Here is a 16614-nt window from a genome sequence, read left to right as displayed (position 1 = left end):
TGCTCAAATCTACCCTGGCTTGGTTGCAATCTCATCATATTTCTCTCAAAATTAAGCTGGACCCAACTGTAACTTGCAATGAAAACCTGAGAGGGTGACAGGGTGGCTGAATGGTGTGGATTTGTGTCCTTCATTTGTGAAGAAACTAAAAGAAGGGCTGCCTGATGGGAGCCAGGGCTTGCAGGAGAGGCTGCCTGCTCTGACTGTGAGGTAGGACTTGGTACCCCAGGACCTCAGCGTTGTTGCTTTTCATTCCAAATGGAAACTTGCCTTGAAGAACCAATTTCCTGCAGCATGCTGTCTTGACAGCTCCAGTTCTGCGTAGGTTTTCCCTGTAGAAAGGGTATCAAACAGTGGGCAATATACATGTACAAAATATGTGTATGTACTTACGGTACGCTTGCCTCCAAGGTGCCTTCTCTCCTGTAGCATTCACACTGCTGCAGACCTTTTCACTCTGTGTTCTGACTGGCTGGAGCTTCAGAAGCACTTTAGCTGCAGAGAAGCCAAGTTGTCAAGAGGTTTTTTTCTCTCCAGTGTGCTCTGTTGGCAGAAGCTGGAAGTGTGTGTATTCTGAGGCAGAAGTGGTGCTGTTGGAAGCCTTGACCACAGTGAGAGCAGAAAGAAGAGGCTTTCTAAAGGAGTCTCGTATGGCTTCTTAGTGGGATTCATCCTTGGGTGAGGTCTCCACAGCTGCTGTAGCTCTGCAGCCGTGGTGCAGTATGTTACTCTTCCTGAGGGCTGAAGTGAAGGAAGGAAAAAAAACAACAATTGACTGATATCACAGAAAATGACTCGTTCTGTGAGTGCTCCTGTCCCCTGGGAGAAGTCACAGCCCTGCTGCGTTTCCCTCCTGCCCTTATACCATGCTCAAGAGAGGACTTGATATATCAGCTGTCCTGTGCAGCAGGATGATGGCAGAAGGACTGGGCACCAGCTCAGTTCAGGGGTCTGAAGGCCAGGGCTTCCAGCATTTCCACCAGTTCCACTCTGTGCTGCTTTCACACTTAGTTTTGTATCAGGTCCTATCTTGATGTAATAACGATGAGGGGAGAGCATCATGATTTACAGTATAAGGAAGAGAAACAATTAGGTGCTGGAATTCCTTGCCTAATGGCTGCTGTTCCTCTACACCCTGTGCCTCAGCCCTGACTGCCTTGCTGCCATACCAGCGTGTTCATCTACACCAAAGAAGTGCAGTGCTCAGTGCCCATCCCAGCTGTGCTCTGATTATTGCTCACCTCCTTCCAGCCTGAGTCCTATCAGTGATGCCAGCCCTGTCCTTGGCCCAGTTTGCTGTTTGGTGCAGTGAATCCTTCTGGGAACAGCCCCGGGGCTTTGGCTTGTGGGGAAGGATGGGTGTGTGGGCAGAGCTGGTGCAAACTCACTGCTCTGTGCCCACCAGAGCAATGTCTGTAGCCAGGGGACTCTGAAGAGTCTGCAGGAGTGATACGAGAGTCTGAAGTCGCTTGCTATTAATTAGTGGTTAGTAACCACAGTCCCTTTTAACTAATCCTGTTGTACAAGGAAACAACAAGGGCTGTTCCCTCCCTGGAGGTACCACAACCAAACGGAGAAGGTATGTGCCTTACTGTGTCTCCCTGCTGCAGTTTCCACCATGCTGATTTGTGTTTTGTTCCTAAATCTGTATCTGCAACTGAAGTAGATTGAGGTGACTCTGTAGACAGCATGGTTTTTTCCAGTGTGATTGGTAAGGCACTGACAGCTGTGCATTGCAGAGCCCCTGCAGCTATGTTAATCGTGTGCACTTAATGCACTTTCCTTGAATATTCATAGCTGAAGTGTTCCCTATTAGGTTGCCTACTAGGGCTTCCCCCTCCCACCCTCAATACACAACAGCCTCCATCATCTGCTGTCTCTTTTTGTTCTGAGATATGGAGCACATGCCACCATCTGACATTTAATTACCGATGTTTCTCAGCGTGCACAGGGTGCTGTGTTACCTGCTGTGTTCCAGCCCTTCAATGGGATGCAGAAGGCTCTAAGCACCCTGCAATGTATGAATTAATGCAGGTGGTCTGCTGGCTGCCCAAACTGGGGCTCTGTGATGTGGGAGCTGTGGACTTACCTGGGAAAACTGAGCAAAATGTGTTTCAGCTGATGAATTATTGCTCCAATACACTTGCAAGGCTGGGAGCTGGTTTGAAGTGAGGCACTGTAGAGCCCAGCAGAGATGCTAAACACAGAGGTACCACTGCAGCCCAGCAGGCAAACTGGTGAGGTTCCACCTCAGCTGCCTGCTCTCCCAGGTAAACATTTCTCTAAGTGTGACTTCTCATCTGCAGGATTCTTCCCTTTGACACCGTGCTGATATTGGCCTTTGGAAGCGAACTTCTTCAAAACAGACTTTAGGGACCAGTGTGTTTGTTGCTTGAATATTTATTTCCCAAATGCACGTGTGGCTTAGAAACATCCAGGAAATGGGTTGGTTTTTTTCCTTCCTAAGTGGCCTTGTGCTGAAGTCACCTTTCTGCCTTTGCTGGCAGGGCTGGGGAGTCCCGCGTGCAGTGGGGATGAGGCTCAATGGACATGGTGGGATGGGTCGGTTGGGCTGATGGTCCTAGAGGTACTTTCCAGCCTTAATGATTATCCATATTCCTGCAGTACTGTTAACATCCGTATTCCACAGAAGTAGGAAAACTGCAATAAATTTCACAGTATGTTTACATTCTACCAAGCTTTATGGAGGCACCGTAATTCATCGCGTGTTCCAACAGAAGCGTGGATCTCTTCCAGTTTAATTTTCCCAAGCCTGAGTTTGCAGCTGGGTCGCTCCTGGTGTGACCCGTGCCAAACATCTCCCAGTTGGACGCTGTCACCAACCCCTGCTCAGCGCCACCTGGGGTCCGGGCGCTGCAGCAGAACTGGCCCATGGCCACGGTTGTGAGGAGCAATAATCAATGCTTCATGTTTAATGACGCAAAACTGAAATTAGTATGGATTTTATGTCTCCTTCTCTTCCCAATTATGCAAACGTTACCGTGCCCCTTTTGTAGTTGCTTTATGTTATGGCTTTTAGACAGGCAGGCTGGTGATGTTTAATTGAAAGGCTGAATAGTCAAAAATGTCACAACTGATTTCGGGTTTTGCTTTTTTTGTTCCGTCTTCACCCTTAGGTTAATAGAAAATGATGTCAAACACAAGAAATGATTTATGTAAGTTGTGCAGGTTTTGTCACCCAGGGCTATATATAAAGTCAATTGCAAATTGTTTTCACGTTCTGAATTACCTCACAGTGCTCTGGGACACACTGAAAAAATGACCAGCAGAATAATATGGGAGAATAAAGGTTATCTTCTGAACCAAACTGTGCTTCAAGGAGAATGAATTTGAAAGTTGCTTATTTTTGATGTGCTGGAAAGGACTGAGCATAAAAAGGAAGGTGATGCCAGGAAGTTTGAGGATGGGTAATTTCCAGGGGCAGGTTATGGAGGAGCAGCTGGGCTCCTGCTTCACATGTTTGCAAGATTAAAAAGCATCAGGTGACATCTCTCACAAAATCAGTTGTGTTTGTGAAAGCACTGCCAGATTCACCGGGCCACAGCAACAGCGATGGTGGCATTGGAAGCAGAAGTGTGGGATTCATCCCAGGGTGATGAAAATATCCCCATTTTTCCTCGTTAATTTCCTGAAAATCATACATCCCTCATGCAGGGTGGTGTTAGGCACATTGCCTCCATCCCTGCCTCTGAGTAGCTCTTGCTTTTCCATCTAGTTCCCATTATAGTGAGGTAAGAGAAGCCATGGGTTGACATTTTTGTGTCTTCATGGACTTCCCACGTCCTGGTGTGCTTTCACTATTGGCTAGTTGGATATTTCTGGGGCAATATATTTAAGTCATGTATTATAACCAAGGGTAGAGATGCACCTTTGTGTTTAAATCAGGTGGGAACAGACCAACACTCTTCTCCTGCAGTGGCTGTGAGAACAAGCTGTGCTCTGCAGTGTGTCCCAGCTCTGCACTGAACCACCTTGGTGATCCATGGAGATGGTCCAGCAACAGGAAAACAACTTAATATGGATTATAATCTGCTTTGATTCTAGATTTGCACCTGCTTAAAGCAAATATCTGTATTTAAATTGTTTTTATTGCATTTCACGTTGTGTGCTTCTCAGCTTTAGCTCGGTTACAGATCTGCACCATCCCTCAGCTCCCACCCCTTTTGCTCACAGTACAGCACTGCTAGAAATACACAGTTTTGTTTTTAAGCCCTTTGTCCACGCTGAGATTTATGGGGGATTTTTCGTAGTGTGGATGTAGGGAACCCCATCTATGTCTGCATTTCAGCTCTTGGCATCTCTCCTGTTGAAGCAGGATCTGGTGCAAATACCTGGGCTATAAATCTCAGCTTGTAACCCTCTTAATTGTGCAACTAAATGCAGTTTGATTGCAGAACAAAGTGCCCTTTGGTACAAGCCGATGCTCATTGCCTCTTACCAAGACCATGTTTCAAATACGGCAGCCGCACACTTAGCAAACAAAGGAACACTTTGCTCTTCCACTCTGCCTGTTGTTTTTTGTAGGTCTGATATTTACGTGCTGGGTATATTGATAAAAGTGTTGGTTTCTTTGTAGCTATTATGTACATTGGAATTGAGCCCTGGAGGCGCTGCCTGGGGGAGCGTTGTGCTTTGTGGTTGGGTGCAATGGTTGGAGTTTGAAGGGGGATCTCCACGTTTAAACGTTTCTCTCTTTCCTTGCAGGAGGAGCTCAGAAGGCTCCAGAACACCCTGGAACAGGTCAATGATGGCAAATACTCGCTTCAAAGGTAAAGATGTGATTTCTGCTATATCTCACGTGTGTGTTTTTTATTGTATGTGTACTTTTCACTTGGTAATATACAGATCTGCAGGATCTCGCATCCATCCCACACTCAGTTCTTATTTCTAGTTACAGGAGGATAATTTCTGACAGCTGCTGATTGGGTGATGTAATTAAGTGTCCAGTTGAAGCCTCAAAATAACTCCACAGTGTTACAGATTATCATGCAGAGGCCTTTCATTCATTGCCAGTCCCACCCGGAGCAGTGTCCCAACACGTTTGATTCTTATCTTGTAGCAATTGCTTTCTCAAAGCAATCAGTTTGCAGCACCAACTCCTCAGTCGCCATATATCACAAGGAATTTTTCTTCATCTTCTTGTAGGGCTTTTGCTGATGTAATTCATTTGCTGCCAGCGTTACTGTTGTTACTTTCTATTTTACTCTGCAGCTTTTCAAATGTAGCCGCAGGGAAGAAAGTTAATTTAGCAAGAATATCTGCTATATTTGCCAGTGTGTTTGTTTGCAGCAGTTTCTTTGCTGGGGCTGACATCTGGATGGTTCAGTGCAGAAAGCTGCAGGGACTCGAGCAGGCCCCAGTCAAGGAACTGGGTCTAAATTCCTACTTCTCGTTAAGTGAAGTGGGGCTGGATGTGGGGATCCAGATGCCCTCCCCAGAGGCAGCAACATATGAAAATGAGCGGTTCTTATATGGACTTGTCAAGATCTCTGGATTAATTCACAGTGATTGCAAGAGTGTCATGCTGAGACATACCAGACCCATTTTCCTCTTCTGTTTTGTAGCCATCAGCTTGCCATGGATGAGGAAAATAATATTGAAAAATACCATATCAACTTACAGCCCTTGGAAACGAAAGTGAAAATGTAAGTAACCAGGAATGTGGTTTTTGCATTGAAGTGCTGCTGAGTTTGTCAGATTCCTGAACTTCATAACCCAGATTGTGCCCATCCCATATTTCCATGCAACTCAAAGTATAATGGAGCAGAGCACAGAGCAGGTTGTGCTTGAGCCCCAGAGCCATTGGCAAAATTCTGGGCTGTCAGTGTGGCTGTGAAGAGCAGTCAGGGAGCTCTGCAGACCTGAGAGCATGCTGCAGTCAGGATGCTGCACCCCATCACCAGGTATGGTGAAGGTTTTGCTGACTTCATCTGCCAATGAATCAAATGTTAAAATCCCCAAGAGAAACGTTTCAGTCTCATTGCACAGCCATAGTTCAGATGAGTCTGGGGTCAGAACTTAGCCCTGTTTTTCCATGGGGTTGGCAGATTGTTCCATAATTTCCTTTCACATCCGTGCTGTTAGAAGCACAGATTTGATAGTGAGCATCTCTGGTGGTGCTGCACTGCCACCTGCCGAGCTGCAGCCCGGGGAAAGCACTCCAGAGCATTGCCCAGGCGGATGCTCAGGGGCTGTGGGCAGTCAGAGCTCAGGGTTTGGAAGCAGAGCTCCTGCTGTGCTCCAGTATATTGCTCTGGTGCAGCTTTAAGTCCCGTTGACAGTGGGAGGTGGATTTCAGAGAGTGCTGGGCTGGCTCCAAAGGACCGACCACATCTGTGTTACAGTATTTATTACTGGTGTAAGCATAAGGTTTTTATGCTGTACATTCCTTTAAGCAGGTAATCGTCTTCTTCTTTGTTTGCAAACTGTGAGAGAATTGCTGAGATAAGTGCTGTCTTAGATTTAAACTTGCACAAGCGATTTAAGGATTTGAGATACAGAATTGCATCTACTTAATGGGCATCCCAAGATACACCAGTAGTGCTTAATACAAGACCTGCAGAGATTATAAAGAATTCCATCTACTTAGCAAGTATCTCAAGACATGCCAGCAGTGACAGTGGAAGTCCTACACTGGGTAGGTAATTTTCCAGAACAAAGCACACAAAGATAAGACCACCACGTTTAGATGTTGTACTGAAGGACGCAGTATAGTGGGAAACACTGACGACAGGTGGACGGTTGTACTGGATGATCTTGGAGGTCTTTTCCTACCTCACTGATTCCATGATTCTTACCATAAATCCTCCCTGTGGATGCACTCCCCAGCTGTGTGCTTTGCTGTCCCCCCAGCATCCAGCGCGCATGGCGGCAGTACCTGCGGCGCCAGGACCTGCGCCCAGAGCAGATGGGCAAGCGCAGCCCCTCACCACCCTCCGTGACCTCTGACAAGATGAGCAGCTCCATCAGCATGAACACCTTCTCGGACAGCAGCACACCGGTGAGTACAGCCTTGGGCATGGAGATCGTTGGCTCCTTTTTGATGGTTCCCATTGAGGACTTTGGGGGGAAAAGAAAGTTGTTGCAGCATCTCAAATGGACATGTGAGGTGATAGTTGGGTATTGTGACCAGGTGTTGGCCTTGTGCAAGTGAGACTTAGATCTTGGAAATACTATGCACTGGATGCAGCAGTGGAACTCTCAGTGGGGGAAAAAGATGTTTCCAAAGTGTTTTGGTTTTCTGGTAGGAAGTGAAGATCTTCACTTGTGTCTGTGTTTGGCATTTTGTGTTGGTGTTCTCCAGAAAGAAAAAGGAAAAAAATGGCAAATTCTGGTGTTTTTCCAAGAAACCAGTGTGTTTTCTGGCATTGTTTTGTTCTACTGGAAGAGAACTGGGGATCTTTAATCTAGGGATTAAAAATTAAACTTGATTTTGGAAGCAATGCACCAGCTTGCATACTGGGAAGCTTCCAAATTCACTGCATAGCAGAGAAGAAATTGCCAGTGGGATTCTTACAACCAATGAAGCCCCTGTGAGGAGGTGGTGAGTGTTAGTTTAACTGCACCTTTGGAGCCTGTTAGCTGAGTCCAAAGCTGGAAAAATACCCCATGGTGTAGAACACAGCGTGGGCCCAGGGATCCACCATGACTTCTGTGCTTCTGGTCTGCAAGTTAGGAGGACATTTCAACTTCTCCCTCCACTGGGCTGTGTTATCCAGGTTAAACCTGATAAGAAGTGAACTGCTTCCTGCAGCTGCTATTTCTGTGGCACGGCTGTGGCTGGGCAGGCAGCATTGGTTTTGACAGCAGTTAATGAAATATTACTGAGAGCGTGCTGCTCTATTTTTAGGTGCCTTGTGTTCATAGCTGGAGGCCAGGATGATAAAGTGTGTCCCACTATTGGGTTATGTGCCCATGCCTCATCTATCAAATGAAGTAAGCTTCTGTAATGAGAGAAACAATTTGGGGGCCTGCTGTTACCTGGGGCAGAGGCACAGCCACCACCAGAGGTCCCCCCCGCCCCACACACAGAGCTCCTGTGGGGTCCCCAACCCTCCACGGGGATCTCCTTGGGAAAACAATGTTTTCTCTGCACTTTTGCATCTTACAGGAAAGTGAGCACATCTCAGAGCTGTAGTGGTGTGAAACGTGCAGCTTGAGACACTGGAATTACTGCATAGTTTGCATTAACATGAGGTTAATGCCCATACATCTCACTGCTTATCAGTACATCTCATACGTGTTTAATGCAGAGGAATATAGGAATATTGTCTGACACTTGTCTAGTGCCCAGTGCCAATAAGGCACCTTGGACTGTTGAAAATTGGATGGGAGAATTAGTTGATTATTTTAACCAAATAAAAAGACTTGGGCAGAATTAAATGCACCATTTGGACTGTGAGCTGAGCTTTCTACTGCAGTGTAGGGTACATAAAGGAAGGAGTGAAAAGAAAACATCTGACAGAAGAAAATCTGCTACTGGACCCATCTCTGAATTTAACACTCTCCTGAATCTTCATGTCTGGACCTTGAAAAACTGGAAAGGTGGACCAGTGTGAACCTACTAAGGTTCAACAAAGCAAAGTGCAAGGCTTTGCAATTGGGTTGGGGTAATCCCACTTATCTATAAAGACTGGGAGAAGAACTCCTTGAGAGTAGCCCTGCCTGTGGCAGTGGGGTTGGAATTTGATTATTCTTGAGGTCTTTTCCAACCCAAGCCACTCCATGAGCCTGTTAATCCATTCAGTGTTTGGGAAATCTGTGCTAGAAGCAGGTGAGCAGAATGAAGACATAACTAGTTCATTTGCAAAGTCCCTCAGTTTGGCCCACATTCCAGAACAAGACCTTAAAGAAATGGGGCAAACACATTATAATACCATTTATTTTGCTTTAGCAGTGTTGCTGCTCCTCTAAGAAATGATCTTAGTCTTCATGTAAAAGTTCACTGTGCTGAGCACTGTGGAGTCTCCCAAATAAAAATTTGGAAGAGAGGGAAAGTCAAAATGAAGTTTGTGCTCCCTGGAGAGGTTTTCCATCTCTTTTCCAAGGAGGCAGAATGCAGCTAGCATGCCAAAATATGTTAGCAATAAGCGGTGATTTGCAGATGGGAGAGAAAAATTTATGAAGTATTTTGAGAAACCACTGTCACAACAGAGCCACTTAATTCAGCTGAAATCTAATCCTGGTTTTCAATTTCCTTTTTGCCGTGCAAGCCTCCTGGTGCTCTGCTCAGCTGCATTGTTGTATGTACCTCTGGGGGTGGAAAAGTAGTTGGCTACTTGAATAATGAAAGACAGAAGGAATCTCACGTCCACAAAACAGATGAGAGCCTGTAGGCTGACAAACACAGATCGCTGCGGCAGGATGGGTATTGGTAGTAGAAAAACTGATTGAAACTTGGAAACTGAAATGGTATGAAAAGCCTGTATAACCAGTCAGAAATGCTCAGAATCAAAGACACTGCCTAGTACACACGTAGTTTGAGTGCAGCATGGCAGGAAAGGCAGTGTACCCACAGCCAGAGAAAACGATTCTAACCCAGAAGTATTAACACCTGTGACTGAGACTGAGAAGGAAATAAATGGTGAAGATGAATTTGAAAAGCACAGAAAATTTTCTGCTATTTAGTCAAGCAAAGTACCATAATTCACTAAAAGACAAATGAATGCTTTCTATGGTATTGCCTACCAGTGCCAGCACAACATTTTAAAGTCCTTTTTTGTTGGTGGTGTTTTGTTGTTGTTTTTTTTTTTTATTTTGGAGATGAACCTCAGAGGATAAAGACCTGTAATTACACACAGTGTGATTTCATCCCTTGTTTAAAATAAATTGATTTCTTTTGAAATGTCAGGCCAGATTGTCTAAGTGCCTGCTAAACTGCTCTTATGTGAATTTGACTCTTCTGATTTTACCCATAATTGATACCAGTTACATAATATTAAGTTCTACCTGTAAGTAACAGATTCCCTTCTTCCTCCTCTCCCCCCTGCCCCAATATCATTCTTGACAGTGGGGAAAAAAGCAGTGAGGCCATCTCAAAGTGTTTGTGCTGTAGTATGCAGTGTTTCCTTGGGCCTTCCTCCCAGTAGAATACGGATATAATGAGCAGAATGGATGTAACTTCAGTGATGAGATGGGAAACAGATTTTTCCTGTTAGCTTTTGTAGGCCATGAAGAAGAGATTTGCCAACTGTGTGTGTGTATGTAGTGCAGGCGATTTTCTAGCTGTTGGGAAATACCTACTGTCAATCACTTGTCAGATTACTCTATTAGGAGCGCTCAATAAGCATCAGTACCGTATCTGGTTACTTCTGTTTTCCTTTTATATTTTTAGTTCAAATGAAGAAATAGAAACAAAGAGATTTGAAAATAATCTTTCTTTTTTGTTACTGTGTAGAATGGTGGCAGATTTACCTTCCTCTCTGGTCTGTGGATTAAGTTCCTGGTTTTATTTTCTGTCAGAAATAAACAGTATCTGTAGCTACTCAGAGGAGAGGGAAAAAAAAGGTGATGCCAGATATGTCCCGCTGGCAGTTGGCTGCGGGTGTGACCTGTTTTTCTGATAGCATCTTGTCTCTTCAAATGGTTCACATTATCTGCGAAAGCCACAGAAAACCTGATAATCCTCAACAGACAGGCAAAAGCTAGTGCGAGACAGCCCCGAGTCCAGACTTACTAGAGAACTGCGATGGGGTATTGGCTGTTATTTCTTTATTTATTCGTTCATTTTTTGTCTAGTCCAAAACACAGGCATGGAATTGAATGGATTTTTGTCCCCTCTCAGGGTAGGGGTGACCCCGGCGCCCTCCAGCACTGCGAATAGCGGCCCCGCGGCCATTTCAGCACTGCGGACAGCTCCACCACACGTGTCCGCCTGGGGCTGGGGGCCGCAATGGGGCTGGGGGCCGACGCTTGTTTCCATGCTCTTCTTCCCCCTGTGCTGGAGTGGCTGCAAATACAGCATGAAACAAATAGACATCAAACAAAAGGTTTCTGCTTTGCCTCACAAGGCTTCCTGGAGAATGAAAGTCATGTTGTTTCAAGCCAGTGGCGATGTCGAGTGCATAATATTCATTCTCTTGTGTTCCGGGCAAAATGGCAACGAGCACAAAGTGAAATGCAGTATGTTCTGTCTGAACGCAAGGAAATACTTTTACAGCATCAAGGTGACTGAGTGCCAGCACAGGTTGCTTGAGTTCTGGACTTGAGTCAGTACTCATAGTGTGTGGGTCAACATCCCTCCAGGAAACCAACAGTTCAGAGCATTTTCATCACAATATCCAAACTTCTGTAAATGGATAAAAGGAAAAAATACCAATGGCCGTGCTGTTACCACATGCTGCGCCCTGAAAATATTTTAACTCTTTAATAGCAGTTTGTTTTCCTTGCAGTTATTCCCAACCTTTTAATAGATGTTATTTCATCCAAATGAGAATCAGAGTTGAAATGTGTTTTCCCTTGTTTTCAGTACTGGTAACCTTTCATGGTGCTGTGGTCTGCAGTGTAGCCTGAGAGGTCAGAAATGTGTGGGATTTTGGAACAAGTCTTGGGCAATGCCATCATTTCAAATTTAAAGTGCTTTATTAGAAGTTGTTGCTCTTGTGGCCTAGGAAAAAAATGCCCTGAATGCTTTATAACATTGTGCATTTATAAGCTGTGTCACCTGTAGCTAAAGTGATCTTGGCTTTGTATACTGCGAAGCAGTGCTATTTAGAAGCAAGAAAAAGGTCTACAGTCAAATCTAGTCTCCAGTCACAGCAGGTTTAAAACTTCTTTCTGCTTCATGTAGCCTGATCCAGTCCCCAGGGCCCGTGGCTGGAGGATATCTGGATGTTGGGATGTTGTACATTATTATTGAAGGAGCTCTGACCTTTTGGTCCTGGGAAGTTGTCTCATCATTCCCATTTGTAGCATAGATTGTACAGATGTTAATTGTGATTATTATGGAGGCTGAACAATGCCTGTGCTGCAGACTTGTGTGTTTCCTGCTATATCCTGTCTGAAATGATTTTGTAGCAAGCTTTAGTTAAAAGATTGATACAAAAGGGGGAAGCGGCAAAACTAAGTGGCATCAAGTGTGTTTTCCCGCCCAGCCCCATGGCAGATGGCACACAAAGAGAAGGGTAGGTGTTTCTCTTGTCTCTAGCACTGACTCCCTTAGCTATCCAGCAGAACTGTGGCTGTGATATCCTACACTTTAGTGCCATTTAAACTTTAATTGCTGCTCTGTTGCAGGACTCACACTCTGACCTAGTGACATAAACTATGGAGCTTTTTAGTTCTCACTTGATCAGAGCAAATCAGTGCCTGCCCCTGAGCTTAGTGTCCCTTTAGAGCAGCTCTAACAACTGTCTGAAGGTGGTGCACAAGGAAAGGAGGCCAGGTTCATCAACACCTCTGTTACTTTCCTCACAACAGCATAGTCCTCCATATCCCGCTTTTTTCTCTTTGTTCTGTTATTCCCTCCCTCACTCTCTGCTTTCTCCATTCCCCCTGCTCACAGTCTCCCCTGCCTGCAACAGTGAGTGTTTTCTGTCTTGAGTACATTAAATATTCCTCTCATTTCAAGCCAACACTCTTAGATGGAAAGGGAACCCTCAACTGATGCTCTCCCCATTTTTCTTCCTTTTGGAGCCTTTCCTGTTCCGTTCCTTACTTCTAGCTGCTTAAGCAATACAAACCAGTCCTGCCCTTTTGTCCTACTTAAGACAGGAGAATATGCTGTAATGCATTTAAAGTCACACTGACAAAATTAGAGTCCCATGTTTAGGTAACCAAAAATAGTTCCAACTTTCCAAATAGAATTCATGCTTTGTATGACATGAAGCGCAGGACAGCTCTGCTGGGAGGGATGTATTTGAGAAAAAAAAAGCCATTCTTCTGAAAAGTAGAATAGCTTCTATAAGCATGATTTAGTAATCCTGTTGTGTTGCCCTCATTCAAACTAAATATTACTGCCATCAGTTTTCTGCATGGCTAATTTGTTTCCAAGAGTAAATATTAAACTATTAGCAGGAATTGCTCAAGTATGCCCCAGTAATCCAGTCTTAAATAGATGTGGATGAAGGTAGCACACGATATGAGCTGGGACTGTAAAAACAGGTTTTTACCTCTGTCGGTAATGAAGCTGTATTAGCAGTAGGGCAGTAGTTTGTTTAGGTGAAACTTGCGTGAGCTGATGTAATTTGTGGTGATTAGCAAAGTGATCTCCAGAGCCAAGCGGAAAGCGTGACCTGCTTCAATTCTTACTTATTGGTTGTTCTGTGTTGCAGGGAAGCTCGGAGACGTTAACTGGGGTAAATGAATTAATACTCCATGTTTTGCATGTTTCAAATCAAAGCACTCTGTAGCAACATGCTGATCCCTTTGCCAAAAAAACAAACAAACAAACAAAAACAAAAGCCAACAGCACTTATAATTTTATTCCAGAAGGTCAAATGGAGAATTATTCTTTCTGTTTGTCTAGAATGGATTAGTAGAGCCCTCATAGCAAAATGAATCCAAAACAAAGAGGTTTGTGAAATAAGAGCTTGTTTTACTTGATACAAAGGCAGTAAGGTGGAAAGGAAAGGTCTGCTTAGGGAAAGACTGAGCGTTGAATTATTTCTGCCCCCACAGACCCAGTTTGGTAGGCATTCCTTCCACATCAGCGCCATACCTCTAACGCTGCACTCCTTTGGCCCAGTGAATTATTAAGATTTGGCTCTAAAACTGGAACAAAATGTATCTGCAACTTCTGCACATTTGTAGGCACCCAAATTTGCAAGGGATCCCTCTGATGTACGTCAACACTCGTTACAAATCATGTTTTGCATACATAGGAGCGATGGGATGTCAGCAGAGGTGAAGGGGAGTACCAAATTACTTAAGCAAGTGCAATCCTAACAAGCAGCTCCTTGAGTTTACAAAGATGCATGTAGAAGGAAGAGCAGCATTTCTATAGGGAGCGCTGTCTTGTGTCTACAAGGCTGCTTTCATCAATCCATGAACAGCAAAAGGGAGAAGGAGCTGTCTTTGATAAACATTTATGAAGTGATCTCTATATAACATCAACATGCAAATCTTTGCTGTTGAATAACATAGATGGAAATGTAATTAAAGATCAGGAAGACAAATCAGCCACTGGGAAGAAAAGGGCTTAATTAGAAATCAAATATTTGATGATTTTGTGGGAAACATTAATGCTGATGTGGACTATAAGAAAGCATTTGAAATTAAGTGAACATGGAAATAAATGTTATTTTCAATTCCTTTAATTTACTCCAGATAATTTTAGCCCTATGCATAAGAGAGTCTATACAAAGCTGCTGGCCTAATATGACATCTATCTTCTGAATGGGCATTTTACGTAGGAATACTTCCTGCAATGTGTTTGTCTGCATTTGTGTACATAACATCATCATCCCAGATTGCTCTGTGTACATCTAACACTCTTACAAGTAATTTCCCCCAGGGTTTTTTACTGCTGTGTTACAAAAGGACCGTCTCCACTGGGTTTTGCTGGTGGTAGCGGAAGGCCGATGGATTTCTTTATGCGTGTCTATTGAATGTTGACTATTGATGCAGTTAGTCAGTTTGATACATTTCAGTCGAGTAGTGGCAAAATCGATTCAAAAATGATCTCAGTTGATGACAAAATGTCTAACAAGACATTTCTGAACCGTAATTCTGTGGGAACAGTCAGCAGGGATGTGCTGCTGGGTGAAGCAGAGCTATTCCAGCAGAACTCTGGAACGGGGGGTGGCTTTGGAGTGATGTCTAACAACAGGTTTACCACGTTTGGTATTGATGATACTTAAAAACAGCAGGTTTGATTTAGAACTTTGGGTGTTCCAACTGATGTGCTGTTGTTGTTTAATTTCTCTATCACTTGTGTGGGAGATATGGCTTCAACTCTGGGTTGTGTGAGACTTACCTGGGGTAACTAATTTTGCTTGCTGTAATTAATTATTTTTTGATGTTAACAAAACAGAGGAAAAATGTGCACAAAGTCTAAGTAAAACAATGGAGTTGTGATTACCAGGGGGAATTCAGTATGTAAAATACATGTAATAGAAGCATATTGGTACACAGGGAGAACCGTGTTAGAACAGCCAGATCTATCAAATTGTGTTAGTGGCTGTATCAATAGTAAAACGTGACAGCATCCCTTTAATAGCGTGTATTACAGAAGAGCAGTGTCTCTCTCCAAATACATTCAGCTTGTATTCTCCCAAAGAGGGGAGGGTATTTATTTCTGCTCATAAAATAAATTCTTAGGTGAAATATACTGGGAAAGTATACTTTTACCTGAATAAATACTAACAGTTTTAGCTATTTCTCTCACTGCTGCAAATTTAAGCTGTGAAATAGCAAACATTGTTCTGGTCTTCATGAGATTCTAAATCTCTCTCAATAACTACATTTTTCGAGCCAGCCTGACTGCTTACGCATATGAAATAACTTGTTAGGGTCAGCTCAAGTTCATCAGTAAGATGTATGTGACATTTTAGGAGGGTGAATGTGCTGAACAGTTCTGCCAAAGGAATATATTTAAGGAAAAAGCCCATCTTATCTTAGGTAATTTCTCTGGAAGTGGGGAATTATTCCACATTGGAAGAAAAGCTATTGCAATTTGAGCAGAGACAAAGCCGGCGCAGCAGAGAATCGCCTCCTTGGGGGTGATTCATTCCCCATCTGCTCCACACACTGCAGAGGTGAGCCCAGGCTGCAAGGGCGCTGCTCTTTAGAGAAGATTTGGCAGTTCTGCCAACTGCTGAATGGTGCAGCGTGCCTCCAGCAGCACTCCCCATGTTGTGACTGTATTAAATCCACAGCAAGAAGTGTGGGGCGAACCACACAGAGAGCAGCGGAATGATAAAGCTGGCACCTGCATGGCAGAACTGAACCCAGATCGACTTTGTACGAATGGCATTTTAGGAGCTCTGAGTACTTTTGAAAAGGTCTTAATTTTAGCATTAAGGTGATGTATGAACTTTCCATACAGGAATTATCAAATCTTAGTCATAACTTGAATTCGTTAAGTGTAAATTACTATGTGGTTGGTTGACCTCTTAATGCTATCTATCCATTTTTCCTTTGGTCAAATTCCAAGAACAAATTACTTTATAAAATCAGCTTGATACAGACTGACTGTCAGTTTTTCTATTAAAAATGATCATGCATTATTTCTCTGTGCCACTAATGTGCAGCAGAGAATCATTTCCAAAATGAGTTCTTGCACAACTGGGTGCTAATAGTTTTGTGAGCAGAGCCTTCCCTGAGGTAATCTCACCTTTTTTCTTAAACATATTAAGATAGAATTTGCTGATGTATTTGGTCACTGTTTTGTCTGAGAATTGATATAGTGGATATTGGATGTGAAATTATCACCTAATTTGCCGTGTTCAGTAACGCTTATCAAGAATATGCCGTCACAAATGATGTGGGTTTTAATAATGTAAATGTAGACACAGACTTGCTCAATCTGCTCCATGCCATGCATATACCCAGCCTTGGGCACGTGGGGTCCCTGTTGCACCCTGGGGACCAGCCGTGTGGAGGGCAGCCCTGGACAAATTGCTTCCCATCAGCAACAAATTCCTTCCTGACACA

General features: G+C 43.9%; 1 protein-coding gene across 5 annotated transcripts in view; it reads left to right on the top strand.

The window, feature by feature from the left end:
• LOC107318414 (schwannomin-interacting protein 1) overlaps window positions 1-16614 on the top strand; it is a 102494-nt gene that overhangs the window by 23013 nt on the left and 62867 nt on the right. For all 5 annotated transcript variants that reach the window (XR_004308424.2, XR_014933427.1, XR_014933428.1 and 2 more), the window contains exons 2-4: window positions 4726-4790; window positions 5586-5666; window positions 6874-7021. Coding sequence is in view for 2 of the 5 variants with exons in the window: in XM_085513381.1 (XP_085369507.1) it covers window positions 4726-4790; window positions 5586-5666; window positions 6874-7021 (294 nt within the window). In the remaining 3 variants the exon portion in view is untranslated. The remainder of the gene's footprint in view (window positions 1-4725; window positions 4791-5585; window positions 5667-6873; window positions 7022-16614) is intronic.

Source organism: Coturnix japonica, chromosome 12 (assembly GCF_054131305.1).
Source record: "Coturnix japonica strain WE chromosome 12, WE-NBRP24, whole genome shotgun sequence".
NCBI classification, from domain to species: Eukaryota; Metazoa; Chordata; class Aves; order Galliformes; family Phasianidae; genus Coturnix; species Coturnix japonica.
This window is presented reverse-complemented; position numbering and strand designations above follow the sequence as displayed.